The following is a 22,933-nucleotide window of genomic DNA, read 5'->3' on the forward strand; positions in this document are numbered from 1 at the left end:
CCATGACCTTTATGGGAAGACATTGCAATGAATGGTAGAGGATATGGGTTACAGAGACACATTGGTGGCGCTTCCGGGAGCTGCAGAATTGTTACTGGATGAAAGCTCCAAGTGTCTGCTGCCTGCATATTTTGTTGCGGAGTGATTTAGAGGCAGAGTCCCAGACCACAAGGGTGCTTCTCTCCATCCTTCCTCTTGTCTTTAATACACTTACATGTGACACTAATGGAATAAAGCTTTCAAGCTAGCAGGAAGATCAATAAAAATTTTGTAAGGCTAGCAAACACTTATTGAGCGTCATAGTATATGGCTTAGTTTTCTTTTTTGAAAAATGAAAGAAAAGAGATTCAAATAAATAATACTGGAAAGTCACTTGCATCATTTTAGAAATGGTATCATTTTAATGGTAAATTTAAAAATAGTGTATGTGATCCTACCTGCTAGTTATCTGGGATTTCCAGATTTTTAAATGTTTAAATCTTAAAATGAATAAATTCCCCCTTTTCACTATGTTCTCAAACAGTGAAATTCCCTGCACTTGGTTTAAAAAAAAAAAAAACACCTCAGAAGATTTTATTTTCCTATTACGATTGAGGGTTCTTTTTTTTTTTTTTTAAGGCTCACACTTACTTAATGTGACAGTAACTTGAAAGGTATTAAATCTCAGAAAACTGTCATCTCTCTAAGCCCCAGAAAGACGGATGATTATCTCTTCCCAAGCCAGGTTGTACCATGGAAACTGTACCAATAAGTCCCGCAACCTGAGGCCCCCAGGAGGCGCGATTGTACCTGAGCTGAAAACCTCTGAAAGCAGCAGCAGAGCCAGACTCTGCTCCCCAGGACCACTGTCCCCAGTTTGACACAGGTTTGCTTTCCCTGTTAGCAATGAGCGAGCACAGCCCAGAGGAACTAGAAACCTGGTTTCCCACATTGGTGTAGGAATAGGGAGAGAGCCTAAAATACCTTCCACCATGTATTGAGCCTTGCAGTGGGCCTGGCAGTCTCATTTAATTTTCACAACTCTGAAAGTGTTTTCCTGCACTGCAGATGGGGAAATGAAGACTGAAAGGTTAAGTGATGTGCGGCCGGTTCACAGCTTCTAAGGGGCAGAGCCAGGTCAACGCTCCAAAGCACACCTTCCCCACAAACAAACACACAGCTACACCTCCGAGTGTGGGAGGCCCAGGACCTTGAGGAAGGGCGTAAACGCTGAGAGAAGGAGGGCTGAATATTTGCTACACACCTCCTATATGCCAAGCCGTGTTCTTAACATCTTTTCAACTAATCCTCCCGACGACCCTGTGAGTTAGGCAGTTTCACCCCCGTATTACCTATTCAGAGAAGTCAAGAAACTTTGAAGGTCACTGAGCTAGTTAGTAGCAGGGCTCACAGCTAAACCCAGGTCTGTTTGAGTTTATCTTCCCTCTTACCATGATAGAGTGTTAACCAAAATGGTTTTTGGAGAAATAAGGACCATTACATTGGTGGAAAGGAAAGACCGATAGAAAAGCAGAAACTTAGCCTGAAAACTTTAGACAAATGTTCAACCTAATGGTTAAAAATTAACAGTATATAATCTTGCTCTAAATAGGCTGACAACTTTTTAAATTACCTTTATTTTACTAAATTTAACCTGTCAGTTTTATATGAACATAACACACTTTAAGATCAATTTTAAATTTGTCTTGTTAAGAATAGGACTCAGGAGGTCTTTTGTGATAGAAATGAATTCCTGAGATCCAAATGATAACAAAGTGGGCAGATAGGGCTTCCTTGGTGGCGCAGTGGTTGAGAGTCTGCCTGCCGATGCAGGGGACATGGGTTCGTGCCCCGGTCCGGGAAGATCCCACATGCCGCGGAGCGGCTGGGCCCCCGTGAGCCATGGCCGCTGAGCCTGCGCGTCCAGAGCCTGTGCTCCGCAACGGGAGAGGCCACAACAGTGAGAGGCCCGCGTACTGCAAAAAAACAAACAAACAAAAAAGTGGGCAGATAGATGTTCAACTAGAGTGGATCTGTTAAAAGTCAGATGTAGATAAATTGGAATTCAAGTAACCAGACCTCCAGTTTAATTGAAATTTATATCTTACAGTTGAATTTCAAGATAAAGCAAATTACAACCAAAAAAAAAAAATAAGCTTTTTATCAGGGATTAATCAAGGATTATTTGGAAAACTCACTTGCACTGAACATGTGTTTAATCTCCTTCATGGTCTACTGTAACATAATATTTAGCTAGGATTGATGTCTGTTGTCAGGACCTGGGGGCAACTGCAGATATTCAATCACCAGAGACAGATTAAATTATGTCAAATATGCCAAGGCAAGAAAGAAACGAATACATTTGAAATATATGCTACACAAGTGGTCCTAATTATCTTTCATTTAAGTAAAAATAATAAGTAGAAGATCCCTTAAACAGCTTACTAGTTAAGGCTTTATTTACTATGTGCTGGAGGTGGCTATATAATAAAAAGAAAATAATAAAGGTATTGCAAATCTGTGTGCCCTCCTTTCTGTTCATCTTCCTTACGAGCAGTTTTAAGATTACCTTGCAGAATATGGAAGAATGTTGTCCTATCCATATTGAGCACCAGAGTTCCAATTAAGTCAATATTTGGTCTTTAGGGGCTACCTCTAAAATTGTGAGACTATAGGCCAGTACTAACTAGTATGGACTTTACCTGCCACGTGGTAATGATTGGCAACTTGTTTTTGGCAAGTAGGATGAGAGTGTGTGTCATAGCAATCAGTGTTTATGTTTGAACCTATATTTAAAGCCAACAAATTATTTGAAACTGGGCAATTAAACAGTGTTAAACATACTATATAAGATGCTTTCTACTGTTTAGTCTGTGGTTTCCTATGCTAGTTAATACTGTATGTAATTGACAGCCATAATTTGGTATATTCTTCATTCAGAGGTAAAAGGTAAATTTAGTAACTTTTTTTTTTAGTACATCTTAGGTGCCATTTTTAAATTTAGTCTTCCTGAAGCATAACTACTGTCACACCCTTTTAGATTCCAAAACCTTGAACCAGTGAGTCCTGTTTTCTAGTTATTAGCCATTTCCCTCAGCCTAATGGAGGAGATAATAAATATGTAACCTGTCAAGGATAAGGGCTACAAAGCAGAGTAAGAAGGAGTGGGCGGGGCTTCCCTGGTGGCGCAGTGGTTGAGAGTCCGCCTGCCGACGCAGGGGACACGGATTCGTGCCCCGGTCCGGGAAGATCCCACATGCCGCGGAGCGGCTAGGCCTGTGAGCCATGGCCGCTGGGGCTGCGCGTCCGGAGCCTGTGCTCCGCAACGGGAGAGGCCACAACAGTGAGAGGCCCGCGTAGCAGAAAAAAAAAAAAAAAAAAAGGAGTGGGCGGTAATGAGTGATAGGGGTGCTATTTTAGATAGATCAAGGGGAGTCTAATGTCACATTTGAGCAGAGTCCCAGTGGAAGTGAAGGGGAGACCCGTGTTGACATCTGGGGGAAGAACATTTCAGGTACATGCAAAGGCTCTGAGATGGACTAAGTCAGTCAGTATGATCTGAGTATGATGATCTGAGTCAGTATTATCAGAGTAATTAAGGGGGAAAGTGGTGCAAGGTAAAGACCAAACCATATAGTACCTTGTAGGCCATGGACAGACCTTGAATTTTGCTCTGAGTGGGATGGCGGCTGTTAGACCTTGGAACCGAGGAGTGACATGACTTATGATTTAATGGGATCACTCTGGCTGCCAAGATGAGAATAGACTGAAGAGGATCAGTGGTGGGGTCAGGGAGACTGGTTAAGAGGATATTGCAGTCTCACAGGGAAGAGGAGATCAGAAAGGTAGTGGTAGAGGTGATGTTTTTTAAGGTAGAGCTGTAAGAACTTACTAATGGATCAAATTTGGGGAGTGATTGGAGGAGAGAAATCAAGGATGATTCCAAGGCTCTGGGCCTAATCTACTGGAGGAACAGAGTTGCCTGAATGGTTGGGGAAGACTGGGTGGAACAGATTTTAAGGCAGAGGGTAGGAGGCAGGGAATAACAAGGGCTTGGTTTCTGACGTGATTTGTGAGAAGTAGCAAAGGTACTTTAAATATCTTTTAAAAATATATTCAAGTCGTATGTGTGAAGAACAATTTACCTGAAGGACCCTATACTTTATATAACCAGAGAATTGCCTGATATTTCTGCCCTTCGGTCCCTTCCTAGAGTACATTTCCCTTAGTCTCTTGAATAATCTTTGTTATTGAACATTTGCTAGAGGCGTTTCCAAAATCCTAATAAATTATTTCCCTGTTTCCCTTTTGGTGACCTGCTTGCTTATGTTCTTGGAATTTTTTGGTTCCTAATGCATGACCTTTTTAAGAACAAAGATCAGAGGCTCTAGATCCCAGTCTTATTTCTTGCCGGTTGCTTTATGTATAAACTGGGACAGCCAGGGTGAACAACTCCGTGGACCCTGAACATGCCACCACTGTAGGATTGGTTAGTTGAGCTAAGGCTATTGATTTTTTTTTTTTTTTTTTTTTTTGCACTACGCGGGCCTCTCACTCTTGTGGCCTCTCCCGTTGCGGAGCACAGGCTCCGAACGCACGGGCTCAGCGGCCATGGCTCACAGACCCAGCCGCTCCGCGGCATGTGGGATCTTCCCGGACCGGGGCACGAACCCATGTCCCCTGCATCGGCAGGCGGACTGTCAACCACTGCGCCACCAGGGAAGCCCCTGGCCTATTGATTTTTGAATGTGTTCTTCCCACTGAACAGTGTGCTCCTTGAGGGCAGGGGTTGTTGGTTGCTTAATCTTTATATTTCCTGAATCTAGCCTAGCACTTGATACAAGGGTTAACAGTAAATGTTGAATATGTGAATGTTTCTGAATAAATTTTAAGAAACTAAATATGTCTTTTCTCTTTTGTCTCATTTGTATAGCGCCTGATGGCAACAAAGTGCAAGATAAGAAAACCGCGGCCTCCAACCGGCCTGCTTCTGCTATTTCAGGACAAAATAGCAACCACACAGGAAATAAACCAGGTACTATGCATTGCCTTTGCTGTGGAAAAAGGAAGGTTAACCCAAAGGGCTTAGTCATGCTAGAATTTAGGAGAGCTTGGTTTCAGTCCTGCCACCAAAACACACACTCAGACTGACTCGTATGAATATGTCAGAGAACCTCTCACACCTTGATTTTCTCTCTTTAAAATGGAGATTCAAGGCTATGCCCTACTTACCTCTCAGGATCATTTTGACAGTCAGTGAGATGGTGTATGTGAATGCACTGTTTACTGTCAAGCAGTGTACAAGAGGAGATAATTTTGCCATTCTGCCTGAAATGATAGATATGACACTACTTTCTGTACCTGTATGCCCAGCATTGTTGCATATCTCTTTTGTGACTTTTTCAAACACCACTTAAGGAAATCCTTACACACAGCATGGCTGGTATAGAATGATGTTTTTGTTCTCCATTCCCTGCAATGATTGTACACCTACACAGTAATTTCATCTGATAGCCTGTGATTCATGGTCTGTTCCACTCAGTGATACGACGAAGCAAACACTCTGTAAACATAATACAAACAATTGAATAGACAATGCAGTTGCTTCCAGGTATCCAACAACCATTGTGTGGTCCTTGGGAGAGACCAACTTACAGTCTGATGATAAGAGACAGTCGAAGGTAAAGGCAAATTGAACACCCCATGAGGTTCTTGGAAGCGTACTTCTTGCTGCATCCAGGCCAGTCACTCAAGAACAGTGAATCAGTGAGAATAAAGATGGAAATAACTGTACCTAGCCCCATAGAAAACATTCCCTATTGCACCTAGTTTTGTGGGGCTTTTTTTCCCATGTGGAAAAGGTCTTGAACAGAGAAGGTAAATTGAGCTTGCCATTTAGGAGAGAAATAACCAGTACTATTGCAGGTGTTGCATGAGTAACCATTAGTGGCAAATGATGTGTAGTTTCAGTGGAGTTTTAATTTGTAGGCTAAGATTTCCCCATTTAGTCAGTTTGCATTTTCATTCATTTATCCATCCATCTATCCACCCGAAGCCCAGCCACCATCTAATGTTTATTGAGTAGTTGCCCTATGACTGGGACTGTGAGAGATACTGTATGAGCAAATCAACAGGGCCCCTGTCCTCATGCAGCTTGTTCTAGTGGACTTTTGTTCCTTATACTTCAGTGAGCATCCTTATAGAAGTAGAAGCTCTTTAGCCTGAAAATCCCATTTGTTTTACCATGAGAATTGAGCATAGCTAAATGGTTTGTACTGGTTTTCCCTTGTTCTCCCCATCAACCATTGCTTCTAATTCCTACATTCTTTACTGTGCAGTGTATACTTTTATATCCCGATAACTTGTTTATTTATCTGGTGCTAGTACTGTATAGGTAGTAGGGAAATACTATTCAAAGACATAGTTCCTACCCTCTAGCTGACAGTATGGTGGAGTAAACCAGTATACAAATAAATCATTCTAACACAGTATTTCCATGATCAGAAGAGACATATGCAGAGTGCATAGAAATATAGAGGCCAAAAACATCTTTTCTGCTCCAACTGGCCATCTCTTTATGAAGCCATTTGATTTATGTTGCCAGAGTCAAGTTCAGTGAGGAGACGTTTCATTTCAGATTACATCTTTTAAGTATCCTTGGGTCTGCTTTCTTGCGTATACACATAGCAAAGATACATAGAAGACTCTTATTTTTAAAACCACCATGTTATCTTCCTGAGTATCTCTGAAGGTGACATAAGAGGTTCCAAGTTGGAGTTCCAGGCTTGAGTAAAACCTTTTGATTTTTTGGGATATGAGTCACAGGAATGTCTGTCTAAAGCAGTTTTTGTTGATTTTCTTACTGTAGGAACTTAAAAAGAAAAGAAGCACATGCTGTTTTGGGGATATTTTGAGTATTGCCCTAACCAGATGCAAGTATCCTGGCAATGAAAAAGTGTCCCTTTTTATCCAGTAAATTTTAGTTAAATTTCTTGCCCTCCTTTACTTTCTGATACTTATGCTCTAGAACATCTCTGATTTAGAAAGCATCTATTCACATTCAAATTGTTAATATTTTACGTTTAAAACATGTAATGGAAGGTCCTCATGGTGTTTTATAAATATGTGCACACTATTTCTTGTGTTATCCAAGAGGGAAGGGTACTCTCAGCTGTGAATACTTGAACCAAGTCCAAAAGAGACACTTTGTAAAGTTACAAAGTCTGTTTATGACTACTGTTAACTGAGGAAGTGCGAGATGCTTCTTCAGAACTCCATCAGCTGCCTCCAAATGGTAAAAGTTTTGTTTGTTTGTTTGTTTGTTTTTTAGCAGATGTAAGCTTTTATATATAGAATTTCCTGGATAAACAACAAGGTCCTACTGTATAGCACAGGGAACTACATTCAATATCCTATGATAAACCATCATGAAAAAGAATATTAAAAAACGTGTATACATGTATAAATGAATCACCTTGCAGTACAGCAGAAATTAACACAACACTAAATCAACCACACTTCAACAAAAAAAGTTGTCTGTGTATGACCTAAAATCAAGCCTTGGACTCCACTGTTCCACCCACTTTGGGAAACACCAAGCTTACATTGTTCTCCTTCTGTAACACCCTCCTCCCATCCCACCCACACTTCTTAAAGCAAGTGTGTCTCTGGCGATCCTTCTCAGTTGCCACATCCACTGTGAAACTTTTCCTGAGAACAAGCTGTGAATCTTCTTCCCATGCATTCCCTCTGTGCTTCGAGCAATTATTTCTTAGAGGACTCATTTCACCTCGTCCTTGATTGTAACCCAAGTGGTAAAAGTTTGACCTGATTAGAAGAGAAAATTGCATTTTCTTCATGAACTACTGTGCACGTACTTGAGAAAAGCAGAAACTCCAGTTTATTAAAAATGCCTCTTAATTCCTATCCCTCTACTATTCCCCACCACAAGTCTTTAGAAGAGCCAGTAGAACTTTCTTCTTATAAATAAATTTCCCTCATGGAGGAAAACATGACTTGTCATCTTCCAGCCGTTTTCTGATTCTAATGACTCTGTAGATGCCATGCTGTGAAAAGGGGGGACAGGATTGAGTTAAAGATGGGATTTTAAGGCCTAACTCTGACACTTAGCTGTGCCACCTTCCTTAGTCACATGCATTTATTTCCTTCAGTTTTCTCATTTGGAAAATAGGCACAATAACTCTTCATTGAATGACTGGCTGCTTGACTAACTCATAGGATTATTGTGAAGAATAAACTGATAAAATATATGGAAGTCCTTGTAAAAAGCCCTAACAGAAGTAGTTTACTGTATAAACAGTAGTGGTTCAGATAGGAGTCAAGGTCTAGTGAGTTCTTGGAAAAAAGCCTTGTCAAAGTGAGTTGATTTTCTTGATCTTTGAGGGTCACTCTTTACTTCCGATTTTTGCAGAATAGTCCAGGTTTACACACGTCGCCACAGACAGACTCTTATCAGCACGCCCTTTCACTTTTAAAAGTGCCCTCATTTGGGTGGTCCCTCTACTTTGCAATCATCACAGGTAGGAAGTTGGATGCAGAGTGTAGCTGCAAGCTTACCGCCACCGAAATCCTATTTCTCTTAAAACTTCTCCATCTGAGAATAAGTAACTCAGTTCTATTCTAACAACGTTAGATCTGTTGGGAAACAATATGAAATGTTTGTGATGTCAAATCATTTTCTATACCTTCATTCTGTTCCAGAGAAAAGTGATATGAGGGTAGAAATGAGAGGGAGACAAAAATTACAGAAAATTCACTATTTACTTGGAATTATTCAATTGTATTTTTTCTTTCTGAAATCCTACCTTTAAAGATCATTTTTATCAGTTTTTAGTTATTAAATCTTAAAATTGTAATCGCTAGTATTTACATTTTTAAAAGTCTGTTGTCAACTACAAGACTGGTATGAGTTTGCCCCAGTAGTGAAGGTTAATGGAGATGTACTGGCTCTGAAAGTTAGCTAAAGCTGTTGGCCCATTTGTTTATTCATTCTCTCTTTTTTTTTTTTTTTTTGGCCGTGCCCTTGGCATGTGGGGTTCTTAGTTCCCTGACCAGGGATTGAACCCATGCCCCCTGCATTGGAAGCACAGAGTCTTAACCACTGGACAGCCAGGGAAGTCCCCTCATTCACTCATTTAATAAGTACTTATCGAATGCCTTCCTTCCTGTCAAGTATAGTCCTAGGCATGGGGAATATAACAATGAGCAAAACTGACCAGGCTCTGCTCTTCCCTACCTGCATTCACAGCCATCTTTCATCTGTCACAGGGTGTTTATTAACATTCTAGTATCAAAGTGGCTTTTTATTAATGTGACCAGAAGGGCGGAAACAGAATTCAAACTGAATACCTTTTTCACTCTACAGTATTTTCTATTGCCAGGTCCCCAAACCAACCGAAATTGTCTAGCATATCATAGTCAGTATGCATCTTATACTTTAGAAATGTGTTGCATTTGTTCTCAACTTCCTCAAATCTAATTCTAAATAAATACTGATTGAGATCAGTACTGAAGTGATAAAGGTGGCCCGTGGGAATTATCCGACTCTTAAGCATTGCCCTTATTTATAGTTTTTATTGATATGTCTGCATAGAACTGTATACAGCCTGTTGTTGTATACAGTTGTTACCAGACAGGATACAGTTTGTGAAGAGTGTAATTGTCATATGAAATGATAGCACAGGTATCAGAGGTAAACTATGCCCCCTCTTGCGTTGCTCTTTTCCAACTATGCATCTAAAAGGCAAGCAAGCATTCCATTGCATAACTGAGTATTGCCTCACGACTGCAGGAACATCAGTTATTGACTTAGAGTTCTCAGGGTTGGTTTGGATGGAAGAAGGTAGGTGAGGATGAGTGTGTGTGTCCCATACGTTGTTATTAAAACCTTCTTTTCAAAGTTTTGTGTGAAATTTGGCAAGTACTTGAAAGTAAGCTAGAAATGTCACATACTCCATATTCCATGAACGAAATTTGACTTTATAGACTCTGTTTTACAGACTTTCTATAATGTGCCTATGTGGCTTTTATAAATAAAGTTGATTTTCAAGTTTCATAATAAAATCAAAGTATTCATGAGGGAGTAAAACCTCATTATTTAAGGACTTCTTTTAAGCAATAAGTTAATTGTTGGAAGTCTTTCTTCTAACTTCATTTTGGCTTTTGTTCTCAGATCATTTTTTCTTCAAAATACCATTTTGCTGTGGCTGTCACTTCCAAAAACAAATGACAGCAAAACTCCCCTGTCTGTGATCCTTAACAAAGTGCCTGAGGGGAGTCCACCTGCCCCTCTTCTGGTGTCAGAGGAAAACCTTTTGGGACCAGAGGCCACATTTTTCTACATAAAAAATATTTGAGATCTCATAAATGATTAGTAAATCTGGGAAATAATTATCATAATGAGTATGAGCTAGTGAGGGGTTCATATTATGAAGCTTTTGAAAAAGCATACCTTAAAGCAAAGGAAAAGCATAAAACATCATCGCCTGGTCCTGCCCGTGATGCACACTGCCAGGTTTATGCAGGTCCTAATGTGCTTTTAGACAGTTTTTATTTCCCTTAAATGTACAAATTCTGTGACGTTTAAGACGCATTTGGGATGCAAGTCCTTGAAGTCTGTTGATGAAGCTCTGCCAGTTGTCTCTAAAGTATTATTCCAGTAGGTTTCTATTTCTAATAAGAGATCTTAAAATTGTGGTGTTAATTAAGTAGGGAAAATAAAGCTGATTTTAAGTGTAATTATCATCATCATCATCATTATTATTACTATGCTTTTCCTTTGATTTAGTAACAGGCAGAGTGAGTGTATTCATGTGACCCTCTGCCGGAAACCCCTCGGTGGCATCTCACTCAGAGCATGATCCAGAGTCCTCACCAGGCCCCCAGGTCTCTGGCCCCATCACTTACTGATCTCACTCTGCGCCAGTGGCTCAGATCTTCATATCGTTTCTTGAACACCTTAGGTACTCGTAACCTCAGGGCCTTTACACTTGCTTTTCCTCTCTTGGAATATCTGCACGGGTAGCTCCCTTACTTCCATCAGGTTTTTACACATAGAAGCTTCCATCACAATTAGACTTCCCTTGGCACCTATCCAAAATGTCAGACCTCCCCTTTCTGCCATTTCACAATCCCCTTGGCTGCTTTGCTATCTCCTTAGCATTTATCGCAATCTAACAGTTTATATATTGCCCCTTTTTTCACTCTCTATATTTTACTTATTTATTCTATAAATTTTCCCTAAGCAAACCCCATTTGGGCAAAGATTTCTGTCTTTTTTGTTAATAGCTCTCTTTTCCGCACATACAACACTGCCTGGCGCAGTGTGTTCAGTAAATGAATGAATTTGTTGAGATTTATCAAGCGCGAGGCACTGTGCTAACGCTGTTGCAAGCATTATTTTATTTAATCCTTACAATGATGTGAGATAGATAGGTTCTATTTTCTCCTCATAGGCAATAAGTGAAAAGCCCATGAACCCTATATCATAGCTTAAGGCTTAGAGAGCTGGGTGAGTAATTCGGCCAAATCTCACAGCAAGTGAGTGACAGAACCGGAAGTGATCTCATGCCCGTCTGACTCCAGAGCTGGGCTGTTCACATCTATCTGGTGAACATCTATTTAGTATAATAAATTCACTTAGGAGTCTGTGTGTTGTTAAGGAACAGGCTTTTTGAAGCATAAAAACAATAGAGGTTCAGTAACTTAGGAACACAAAACCTCATATATATTGTTTGATAAACACAAGCCAAGGGCACAGTTATGTTTTACACAAATTTTGGGGGGGCTGTGTGTCTTTTTATTTTACTTTATTTTTTTGAGTTTTATTGAGATATAATTGACATACAGCATCAATTAAACTGTGTAAGTTTAAGGTGTACAGCATAATGACTTGACTTATATTGTGAAATGTTTATCCCAATGTGTTTAGTTAACATCCATCATCTTATACAAAAAAAAAAAAAAAGAAATGGGTTTTTTCCTTGTGATGAGATCTCTTAGAATCTAACCTCTTATGTAATATTTTAAAATAGAAGATAATACTTGGAAATTCTCCGGAAAATTATAATAAAGTGTATCACTGAAAGTATAGTTACATGTACTAATTGTTGTCACGTTACTATACGTAAGATGTAGTAATATTTCATTCATCAGATTTACTGGACAAAAAGATATTTATCAGTGTATATCGTTTCTTAAAATCTGCCCCTCTTCTCATGTTTTTTTTCTCTTTTTATCAGTGTATATCGTATTTATTATCAGTGTATATCGTATTCTTAAAATCTGCCCCTCTTCTCATGTTTTTTTTTCTCTTTTTCAGACCCTCCACCAGTGCTGCGCGTTGATGACCGGCAGCGGCTGGCGAGGGAGCGGCGTGAGGAGCGGGAGAAGCAGCTAGGTATCCCCAGCCCTCGCTTGATCTTTCAAGGACACCGTTGTTGAAATGTTACTTTTTTCCCCTCGAGGATGATGGACAAACAGACATCACTCTAATAAGCATGCTTTCTAGCATGCCTTTATGAGTTTTGCAGAAACAGAATTTAGTATGTTGATATAAACATAGAACTAGGGCTTCCCTGGTGGCGCAGTGGTTGAGAGTCCGCCTGCCGGTGCAGGGGACACAGGTTCGTGCCCTGGTCCGGGAAGATCCCACATGCCGCGGAGCGGCTGGGCCCCGTGAGCCATGGCCGCTGAGCCTGCGCGTCCGGAGCCCGTGCTCCGCAACGGGAGAGGCCACGACAGTGAGAGGCCCACGTAACGCCAAAAAAAAAAAAAAAAAAAAATACCAGGAGATTCAGCATGTGGTTCTTTTTATGTGAACAGTTATGAGACTGTGCACTGCTAGGGCACTCACTGCTTTCCATGTTAAAATAATGCTGCTGTTGAATTTATAGACTGATGCTACCAATGTGCTGCCAGGAAAAACACAAGACCTGTGCTGAGGGGTCTGATTTTTCTTTTGTTATCTAAGGCCCTTGCAAAAGGTTAGCACCTGCAGCATTTGCCACGTAATCACCTAGAGAGCTGGGTCACAGGACGAGCTTACCAGGAAGCCAAGATCCGAGCACTCAGCAGTCCTTGTCTTCCAGAACATTGAGCAAGGAGGTTGGTGCCAACTCCTCCTTTAATGTCCATTTATGCAAAGTTGCTAAAACAGGATACTCTCTTTATGTGCCTTGGAAAGATGAAATGTCTAGTCAGTGTGTCTCATTGTTTCCAGAGCGTCTGGATATTTTAAAACCAGAGCTGAGTTAGGTTGCCACAGTCTTTCCAGTGGATGACCTATAACTTTTCTAAAGTTCTGCTGCATTTTGTAAACGTTAATGTTTCAGTTGGAAAACCCAGCCCCATATCCCATCTCTGATTATTTGTATTCAAGAATCCAAATTTGTGAAATTCACTGGAAGCTGATTTTCAAAAGTCTGTTGACATTGTTTACATTCTTTGAACACAGGCCTCTTTCTCTCGCTTGCCGTCACGGTCATGTGAGGTCATTTCTTTTGCTGCCAAGGTTTTTTCAACACAGATTTCAATGACTTGCTGGAAGTAAACAAGCTGCGTGTTTCTGTGGTTAGAGTTTGCACCCAGGCTTAAAGTTCCCTGCCTCTATCAGGTCTCCCTCGGGCTGGTAGGTTCTTGGAGAACAGGGCTGCCTGTGGCCCTGAGGCGGGTCCCTCTTTGCTTGGAGTGCTGTGCAGTCTGGAGATCTTTCTTCTGTGAACTGTGCCCACTGCTCCCCAGTAAAGGTCAGTTAGACAAGTGGATCAGAGCTGAGAGGGAAAGGCAGAGCTACTAAAGCAGGAAGAGATTCCAGGTGAGCATAAGTATTTACACTCGGGTTTTGGATCCATCCAAGCAAAGATAAGCACTTGTGTCCTCTCCCCTCTCCACCCCATCCCTGTTGGGTTAGGTTTCCCACTGTTAAATGTCTCCTTAGCACTGCAATGCAGATTCATATCTACCTGAGTAAAAGTAGCTCCATAGGGTCAGGAGACTACTCCTTTATAATTTAAATCCCATCATGAATTAGCTTCTACACCTTAACTCATACCTGTCCATTTGGGTTTCTTTGTCTTTCAGATCCACGTGTTATTAGTTCTTTTTGTAGAAAGTATAAATATGCTAGTCACACAAAAATCATTTCCCTTCTTATGCTATAAAGTTGTATAGCTCTGAGCCTACAGATTCTCCCTACAAGCTGCCTAACTTTATCTGTTGTGTGGCTGGGTTTCTTCTTAATATGTGGCCCCATTTTAATTCATATCGATGATGTAGAACATGGCTTATTAGTTTATATAGTTAAAAACTCTATTTGCTAGGTATTGTGTTAAGAGGATGAATAAAGGTTGAGGCCCAGCCCTCCAGGGCTAGCTACAGTCTAGTGGTGGGGAGGCGGGAACAGATAAACACACAGCAATTGTAATAGAGGGTGGTATTGAAGGGGTATGCACATGGGGCATCGAGAACCCCACAGAAGGACCTAACCCAGCCTGAGGATGTCAGGGGCCACCTGAACGTCCAACTAGAGGATGAAGAGGAGTCATCCAGGGAGCTAGAAGAGGTGGGGACTGTAGAGCACTGACGCAAGACAGGTGGCAAAAGGGCATCTGGTAACAGACCCAACCTGCTTATCAGATTCTTATATGGGTCAAAGTAACGTTCAGATTATTGTATTATCCTGTGGTCACAGCTTTACTTTGTTGGTGAGCTAACATATCATAGGCATGGTTTTTCTTTCTTCTTACTCCTACCGTATTTAATACCATAGTTTTTGTTCTTTTTTTTTTTGACCCCACCACTCAGTTTGTGGGATCTTAATTCCCCTGTCCAGGGATTGAACCCGGGCCCTCGGCAGTGAGAGGAGTCCTAACCACTGGACCGCCAGGGAATTCCCAGTTTTCCTTAATTTTGATATTATCTCTTTTGTTGTTATTGACAGTCATAATTTTAATGAAATACATTTTTATCTATCATATTTCTATTTTATTTTACTCATTTTTATTTTTTTCTGCATTATTTGCATTTTCTTTTAAAATTTCTTTTAAATTTTGGCCTATTCTTTTACTGACTTAAGCTGTCACAGTAGAAACTAATCTTCTTAAATACACAAATAAACATACATGCACATGTACATTTGTAAAAGAGTCATCTAAAATCTAGCATCTAATTTAAGCTGTGCCTTAGAATACATAAGGGTAATTTCTAAAAAAATTTTAGTTCTAAAAGAAAAAGTGCAGCTGATAAACTACCCATAAATATAAACTGTGCTTTGCAGAAGCTATGATGGGAGTAGAATAGTTTAAAAAAAAAAAAAAGGTAGGAGGGGTGGGGAAGGGCTGTCACTTAATAGCAGGTCTTTGGGGTGTGCTTTTTGAAAACACAAAAGCAGTTGATAATATCAACTATTATCAAACTTTAAAGCTTTCCAAGTTAGAAAAAAATACATTCCAGAAATTCCAACAAAGCAAAGTTTAAAGTTATTGGCCAGTGAGATTGATTATTCACTGTTGGATGTAGGTTGAAATTAACATTGAAATCATTAAAGATTTTTTTTTTTTTGTAATCCACATTTTTAAAAAGCAAGTTAAAAGGGAGAATAAAGGCCTTTGTTTTGGGTTGCATGTCATGTTTGTACTGTTCTGCAAACAGGGAGGATCTATTAATAACTTTCTGTAGGATAAATTTCTGAGTCATGCTTTAATGCTTTATGGTAGGATTATATCATGTGGCCTGCTCTTTCCACATTATCCTTCAATTTATCACATAAAATCAGGCATAATTCTTCAAGTACGGGACTGTTCTGTTTGTTTGGTTGAGCATATGTACTCTGAAAGCTTGATTTTTCTGCCTTAAAAGGTTTTCCCATGAAGAAATCTCCTCAACCACTATTTCAGGCCGTTCCTTCAAACTTCTCTCTCTTGACTTCTGCATCTTTTTTACCATCTCTCTTCTAAGCTTTAATTTTGGTTTCCTTCCTGGGGTAAGTGGGAGAATTGTATTTTTAATTGTACAAAAAAGGAGGGTTGTGTCATGGTTTCAACCCTCCTTTTTTGATAATGTGGGTTTCACATTTCCAACTCACTCATAAGGCAGTAGATGCTTTCCTGTCATCTGAAACTCAACCTCTATACCAGCGGTCCCCAACCTTTTTGGCACCAGGGACCAGTTTCGTAGAAGACAATTTTTCCACGGGGGCGCGGTGGTTGGTTGGTACAGGCAGTAATGTGAGCGGTGGGGAGCGGCAGGTGAAGCTTTGCTCGCCTGCCCACCCACCAGCTCCTGCTGTTCGGCCTGCTTCCTAACAGGCCTCGGACCACTACCGGTCCGTGGCCCGCAGGTCAGGGACCCCCACTCTATACAACTACATTGCCCATCAACTTTCCCTCCAGAACACTCCTCTGAGGAATTTCTGTGTCTCGGTCAATTGCACCAGCATCCCCCTGCCCCGCCCAATTATCTTTCCACTATTTTTGATGCTTTCGCCTGCTGCTGGAGGCACTGGCATCTTTCTACCAGCCTTAACTACCGCATCTTTTACAGAATGAAACATGGTGGTCCAGAGCTGTGCACTGCCTAGTCTCCACTCGGACCTGTTGAGCCGCTTGTAGGTACCAGTGGTCAGTCTGGACTCAGCCTAGTCCTCTAGCTGGGGCTTCAGCTACCTCTAGCCTGGTTTGTAGGTGGAATTTGCCACACTCACTATCCCTGAATCCATTTAGTCACAAGACCAGCAGGCCTCTGTCTTCAACATAGGTCTCAGATCCATGCCTTTAAATTTGCTGCCTCTGCTCTCATCCTAGTTCAGACCTTAGTAAATTTAGATTTTAGTTACCCAAAACTATCTCATAGATGTACTTCATTCCTCCAGCTCGGTCACGGTTAGTTTCAGTCCTTCTTTTTGACTCCTTCCTGGTTTTTATGATCTTTCCCCTTTTGGAAACTCTCATTTTCTTACTCTATATCTTGCATAACTATCATATTTTAGCTCACATTCTAGTGCTACTTTATACGCTACTGAACTTTTTCTATTTGGACTTTATAGAACTTTCTGGTTGTATATACTTTAAGCTTTTAAAGGGTATGGCCATGGTTTTCTAATTCTTTTTATCCCAATATACAGCGCTAAATATAAAACAGACACGTAATAAATATTTGCTGATTTTCCTGATTTTACCCGTCTTTAATTACGTGTTAATAATATTAATATTATTCATTAATAATAATAATGTTTATTGAGCACTAACTATGGGCCAAGCAGTGTTCTAAACACTTCACTCTGTATTATCACATTTAGGTGCAAATTAACACAATGGTTGTACTTTTTTTTTTTTTTTGCGGTACGTGGGCCTCTCACTGCTGCAGCCCCTCCCGCTGAGGAGCACAGGCTCCGGACGCGCAGGCTCACCGGCCATGGCTCACGGGCCCAGCCGCTCCGCGGCATGTGGGATCTTCCCGGACCGGGGCACGAACCCGTGTCCCCTGCATTAGCAGGCAGACTCTCAACCACTGTGCCACCGGGGAAGCCCGTTTATACTTTTTGTTGTGTGAGCCTGCCATAGTTGCTGATGTTAAGTTATTTTATGGACTGTCATTTATTTTATTTTAAAAGTGCATTGTGATAATTTAGCTCAAGGGAGGAACTGAATCTTAAAAACTGGGATAGTTAATAGACCCTTTCTTCTTTCTGCCCTATCAACTATTTAAGCATATATATATATATATTTTTTTTTTTTTAATCTATTTATGGCTGTGTTGGGTCTTCATTTCTGTGCGAGGGCTTTCTCCAGCTGTGGCAAGCGGGGGCCACTCTTCATCGCGGTGCATGGGCCTCTCACTGTTGTGGCCTCTCTTGCTGTGGAGCACAGGCTCCAGACGCGCAGGCTCAGTAGGTGTGGCCCATGGGCCCAGCCACTCCGTGCATGTGGGATCCTCCCAGACCAGGGCTTGAACCCACGTCCCCTGCATTGGCAGGTAGACTCTCAACCACTGCGCCACCAGGGAAGCCCCTAAGCATATTTTTAATATGTACAGGGTCACCAAGATCAATGTTTACATTCTTCAACAAGTGGTGATTCTGTTAAGTAGAGAGTGGTCCCTATGCTTCAGATGCGGTGGTAGATTTTCCGAAGTTTCAGAGCTGGGCACATCCCCAGCTCTCATGTGAAGGAAGAGCTATTCTGCTTCCTCATGCACACGCAAGGTACATGGGTGCTGTACTCACTGTCCATTTGACACAGAACCAGAGGGTAAATGTAAGTGTTGGAGCAGATACTGATATCTTTTTGAGAAAATTTTGTGACATTGACCATTTGTTAGCCTTGGAGTCCAGTAAGAGTCTGTGGGCTTCCCTGGTGGCGCAGTGGTTGAGAGTCCGCCTGCCGATGCAGGGGACGCGGGTTCGTGCCCTGGTCCAGGAACATCCCACATGCCGCGGAGCGGCTGGGTCCGTGAGCCATGGCCGCTGAGCCTGCACGTCCGGAGCCTGTGCTCCGCAATGGGAGAGGCCACAACAGCGAGAGGCCCACGTACCACAAAAAAATTTTTAAAAATTAAAAAAAGAGTCTGTAAGAACTTGGAATAGATCCTGGTTACTAATTTCTCTTCAAAAACACTTACAAGAATCAAAGCATGTAGAATTTATGCAATAGTATCAATTTTTGACTTTAGATAGTTTAAAGTAATACTAACTACCACCACCACCTTTTTTTTACAGCTAGTTCCTGCTGTTTTAATTCACATATTCGTTCACCTAATATTTGATGTGCGGTCACTATTAAGCCAGGAACCCTGGGGCTCTTAAAGTGAAAGATCAATTTTCTAACCTCCTGGTACTTACATTGCTACGCACTCCACCTGGAATGTTTGTCCTGAGAGATGCATGTAGCTCATTCTCTCTCCTCCTTCCGATATTGTTTAAATGCCATCTCTTCAGTGAGGCCTTCCTTGGCATCTTACTCAAATTTGCAGCTCCCCCAAACTAGTCCTCTACTTTTCTCCACGTCACTGTCAGTATCTAAGCATGTATATATTTTATTTGTTTGTTGTCTGTCGGCTTTCACTGGAATATAAGCTTAATAAAAGAAAGGACTTGTGTCGTTTTTAAATTTCTATAGCCTAGTACCTAGAATCGTGCCTGGCACGTAGTCGATGTCTAACAATTGTTGGTTGAATGGTAAATGAATAGTAAATCTGTATGTCTCAATGTAAGTAGAGGTGAATGCAGCAGGTATACTGCAAATTAGTTAGACATTTCCAAATTATCAGGTAATACCCACCCTTATAATAGTCCACTCAAACAAGTCTGAAATTCTTATTCTTAAGCATTTTCTCAGGCGAACAAGGATACAAAGGTAATCTATAGAATAGTTGTGCCTTAAAACTGCTTGGTCTTCGTATATGTTATGAAACTAATAGTCCTACGATATGTTGACATATCAAAGGAATATCTAAGGAATATTTAGCAGATGAATAGTCTTCTGTGTTTAGGAAGATATAAGGTTTCCCATTTTGAAGGTGATACAGGTTAAAGTTTGAAGTATTGATGCGAATGGAGTCACATTCCCAGCTGGGGGCTTTCTGAGAGTCTATAAAATCATGGAAGCTTATCAGAGAATTGTATGATTGACTCATAGCTCATGAAGAAAAAAATAAACTTAATCAAATCTCTCATTCAATTCATTCATATTGGGTTTTATAGCTAAGTTCAAAGCTGTACAGGAGATCTATCATAATGTACTGTATTAGAAATAACAATAAGATAATATGAAAAGGATTTTGACCTTCAATTAAATTATTTTTGCATTGTTTCTCAGATAATTTCACCAGACTTCCTTGCCCTTCCAGTCACAACTTTTCTGCTTTGCTTCCCTCCCCACCCTTCTTACTCAGTGTGTGTTGTCACCTCGGGCAGCAGTATTAATAAGAGTACAGTCAAGAGATAAATGATCATTTCAACCTGGCTTAGAATGTTCATCTCAAAAATGTTGATAGAGAGGTTAGAATTAATTAGTAAACAACCAGTGATGCCGTACTCTGATTAGCGTCAGAAGTGAAACTGTCGCTGGTTTTACGTTTCACATTATTATCATTGATAGACAGTCATTGGTTTTAATAAGACTATCCACACACCAAAAAAACAAAAACAAAAACAGACTTTGGGAAAGTCTTTGTAATCCAGATTTTTACTGGATAAAACTTTGACAGATCTGTGGTCAACCATGGCATCTGCTCTCCTAAAGTTGTCACTTAATGAATGAAGTGTACAAAAGCTCCCAAGGCAGGTTATGAACAACCAAAGGATCTGAGTACATGTTAGTGGGAGGAATTTGGACAGGAGCACATACCAGAGCACTGCCTCATGAGTCAGGCTCAGGACTGGAAAGAATAAATGCTTGTTGCAGGATGGATTAGATAACTCAGGGGCTGAAGCTTTGACATAAGGTGAATCATTGTGACTAAGCAGCCATTGTTTATTTCTCCCAGGTTGACTTTGCCTTTAAAGCTGACAATTAAAAGGTCTTAAAGCCTGAAAAGTAAATGGTCTTTTAAATAGACGATGCCGAAGGGCAAGAGTGACATTAGAAGATCAGGATCTTCACATTGGATGAACACCTTGTCCCGATCTAGAGGAGGAACTTTAGTCGTGGGGAGGTGTTCCAAATCCTGCCTTTTAGCGTAATGGTTCCCCGTTTTCTTCTAGAGTCAGACAGTCCAGAGTTTGCATTCCAGTTCCACCGCTGACTAACTTTGAGACATCAGACAGGTTACTTCACTTCTCTGGGAATAAGTTTAATAAAATAAGTTTAGTAGCAGTGTCCACCTCACTGGCAGCTATCAGCTATGAAGGTACTGCCTGTAAATCACTTGGTGTCAGCATAAAGGACTGAGCACAGCTCACCGTGAAGATGGTGGTGATAAAGATGAGAATGGCAGGTCATGTGGCCCCAGAGACTGACCTAGATGCCTGGGATTGGGGAAACCTAATGTTTCTGAGCTACAGGGAGACAAAGATAGAGAGGTGTTTGTGCTTCTGGTCTAGTAGGCTGGGGCTCAGTAAGACAGCCAGGGAAGAGGATGGCAACGTGCTATGAGGAGGGAAAGTGGATTAGGGTCGAGGCAGTAACAAAAAGATTCCAAGGACAACCATTGCTCTGTGTGCTTTAGCAAAACTCCGTTTACTTTAGGTGAGGCTGAACCCTCCTTTAGGCCTAGCTCTGAAGATAAGAAGTCCTGGCACTGTATCGCTTTCCTATCTCCAAAGAAAGGGTCTAGACATTTCACAAGTATAAGCACCTCAGCTCTGTCTCAGCACCTCAGTCCCATTAGTCTACCGCTATGTCAAGGGGAGAAGGCAAAGTAGGAAGTCCCCTCGGGCAGGAGACACAGGTGTGGTGGGTATCTGCAGGGTCATCCTTATTACCAGGCAGTTCTCCAGTGTAATATTCAAACGAGAGGAAAGTAGAAACACAGTTTAAATGACTTGTTGAGAAGGCTTTGAATTAACACTAAGGCTCAATGTGAATCACTTTGCTTGGAAGTCATATAATCCTTTAACTCCTTAGCTCATTTATTCATCATACTTACTTTTATCATCTGCTGAACTAGACACAGTTTTATATGGGGAAGAACTCAGTAAGAGCAGAGTAGTTACGATCTAGAGTACAGGTAGGAGTCTGAAGGAGCTATGGAAGTGACTTTGCCTCCAGAGGAAGGGCCATTTGACCCAGGACTTGAAAGATGGTTGAAGTTTGTCAGGTGGGAAGATGTGTTTTGGGCAGGAGGTAGCTTGTAAAAATGTACATGATTATACGGTCAGTCTAAGGAGTTGAACTGGGGAACAGTGGGGAACCAACAGGTTTTCAAGCAGGACTGTGACATTGGGTTTGTTTGGGGGTGGGGGGGAAGATGTCTCTGAGAACAGTATGAAGAATGGATGTGAAGAGGAGATAGACTAAACAGGAATAAGAAGGGAATGAGGGCTTAAATACAGTAGAATCGAAAGGTTGGGAGGGGAGACACTGAATTCTGATGTAAAATGATGGAGTCAATTGTGGAAGTGTGGAGTTAGGTTGGAGCATCCATGAGGTGAAATTGAGAATGAACTCAAGGGGTCTAACTTTGTAAACCATTAGGAGGTCATGTATCTGCTATCAGAACGTAGAAGGCAGAGCAGGTTCTGGTTTGAGGTAGGGATGAATATGCAGATATGAGTAAGGTTATGTGATGGATCTGACCAGGAAATTCAAGTGGAAATTTTAGGCAGGAAGTTGTGAATACGGAGGAAATAGTGTGTAGTAACAGAAAGTACAGGCTTTGGAATCAGAGCTGACTTAAAATTTCAACTCTACCTCTTTTAGACCATGTGATCCTGGGAGAGCTATTTATCTCCTTTGGAGTTTTTTTCTTCATTTGATTTTTACTACCAGACAAAATGGGATTATTATTCCCACATTTATTACAATTTTGTTTTCATTTGCCTGATAGCTATTTGTTCATTCATTATTTCCTTTGACACTTTGTTTTAGGTTTGTTTCTTTCAAACTACGTAACTGGGTGTTTTGTGTTTTGGCCTGGTCTAAAAGTCTCAATCTTAACTAATAGGCTTAGTTTTATTCCTTTTAGCTTAGTTTCATTCCTTTTAAACTTTGGTTTTTTTCCCTTTTTATGGTAGGGGTAGGGTTGGTGGTGTAGAGGTGTAGGCATTGGTTTGATGCAAGTACTGTTCATTCCATGATTGCCCGTATTAATTTAGCAGTTGTGCTATAATTTTCCATACTATTAGTGGTTACCTTTTCATTCCCATTTCTTCATTATTAAATAAAATTAATTAGTATTTCCTACACAGATGCTCTTATTTTTCAGTCCACAGCCCCCCTTCCCAGGGTTGATTAACCAAGTTAAGCCATTTTTTTGTTATTAATATTTAGCACAAAAA

The 22,933-nt window shown here is 40.9% G+C and overlaps 1 protein-coding gene across 1 annotated transcript in view; it reads left to right on the forward strand.

Moving 5' to 3' along the window:
• Positions 1-22,933, forward strand: part of MAP7 (microtubule associated protein 7) — a 142,744-nt gene that overhangs the window by 77,591 nt on the left and 42,220 nt on the right. Inside the window, exons 2-3 of the mRNA XM_065889186.1 lie at positions 4,913-5,014; positions 12,320-12,397. Coding sequence (XP_065745258.1) covers positions 4,913-5,014; positions 12,320-12,397 — 180 coding nt within the window. The remainder of the gene's footprint in view (positions 1-4,912; positions 5,015-12,319; positions 12,398-22,933) is intronic.

The sequence above is a fragment of the Phocoena phocoena genome, chromosome 12, assembly GCF_963924675.1.
Source record: "Phocoena phocoena chromosome 12, mPhoPho1.1, whole genome shotgun sequence".
Lineage (NCBI taxonomy): Eukaryota > Metazoa > Chordata > Mammalia > Artiodactyla > Phocoenidae > Phocoena > Phocoena phocoena.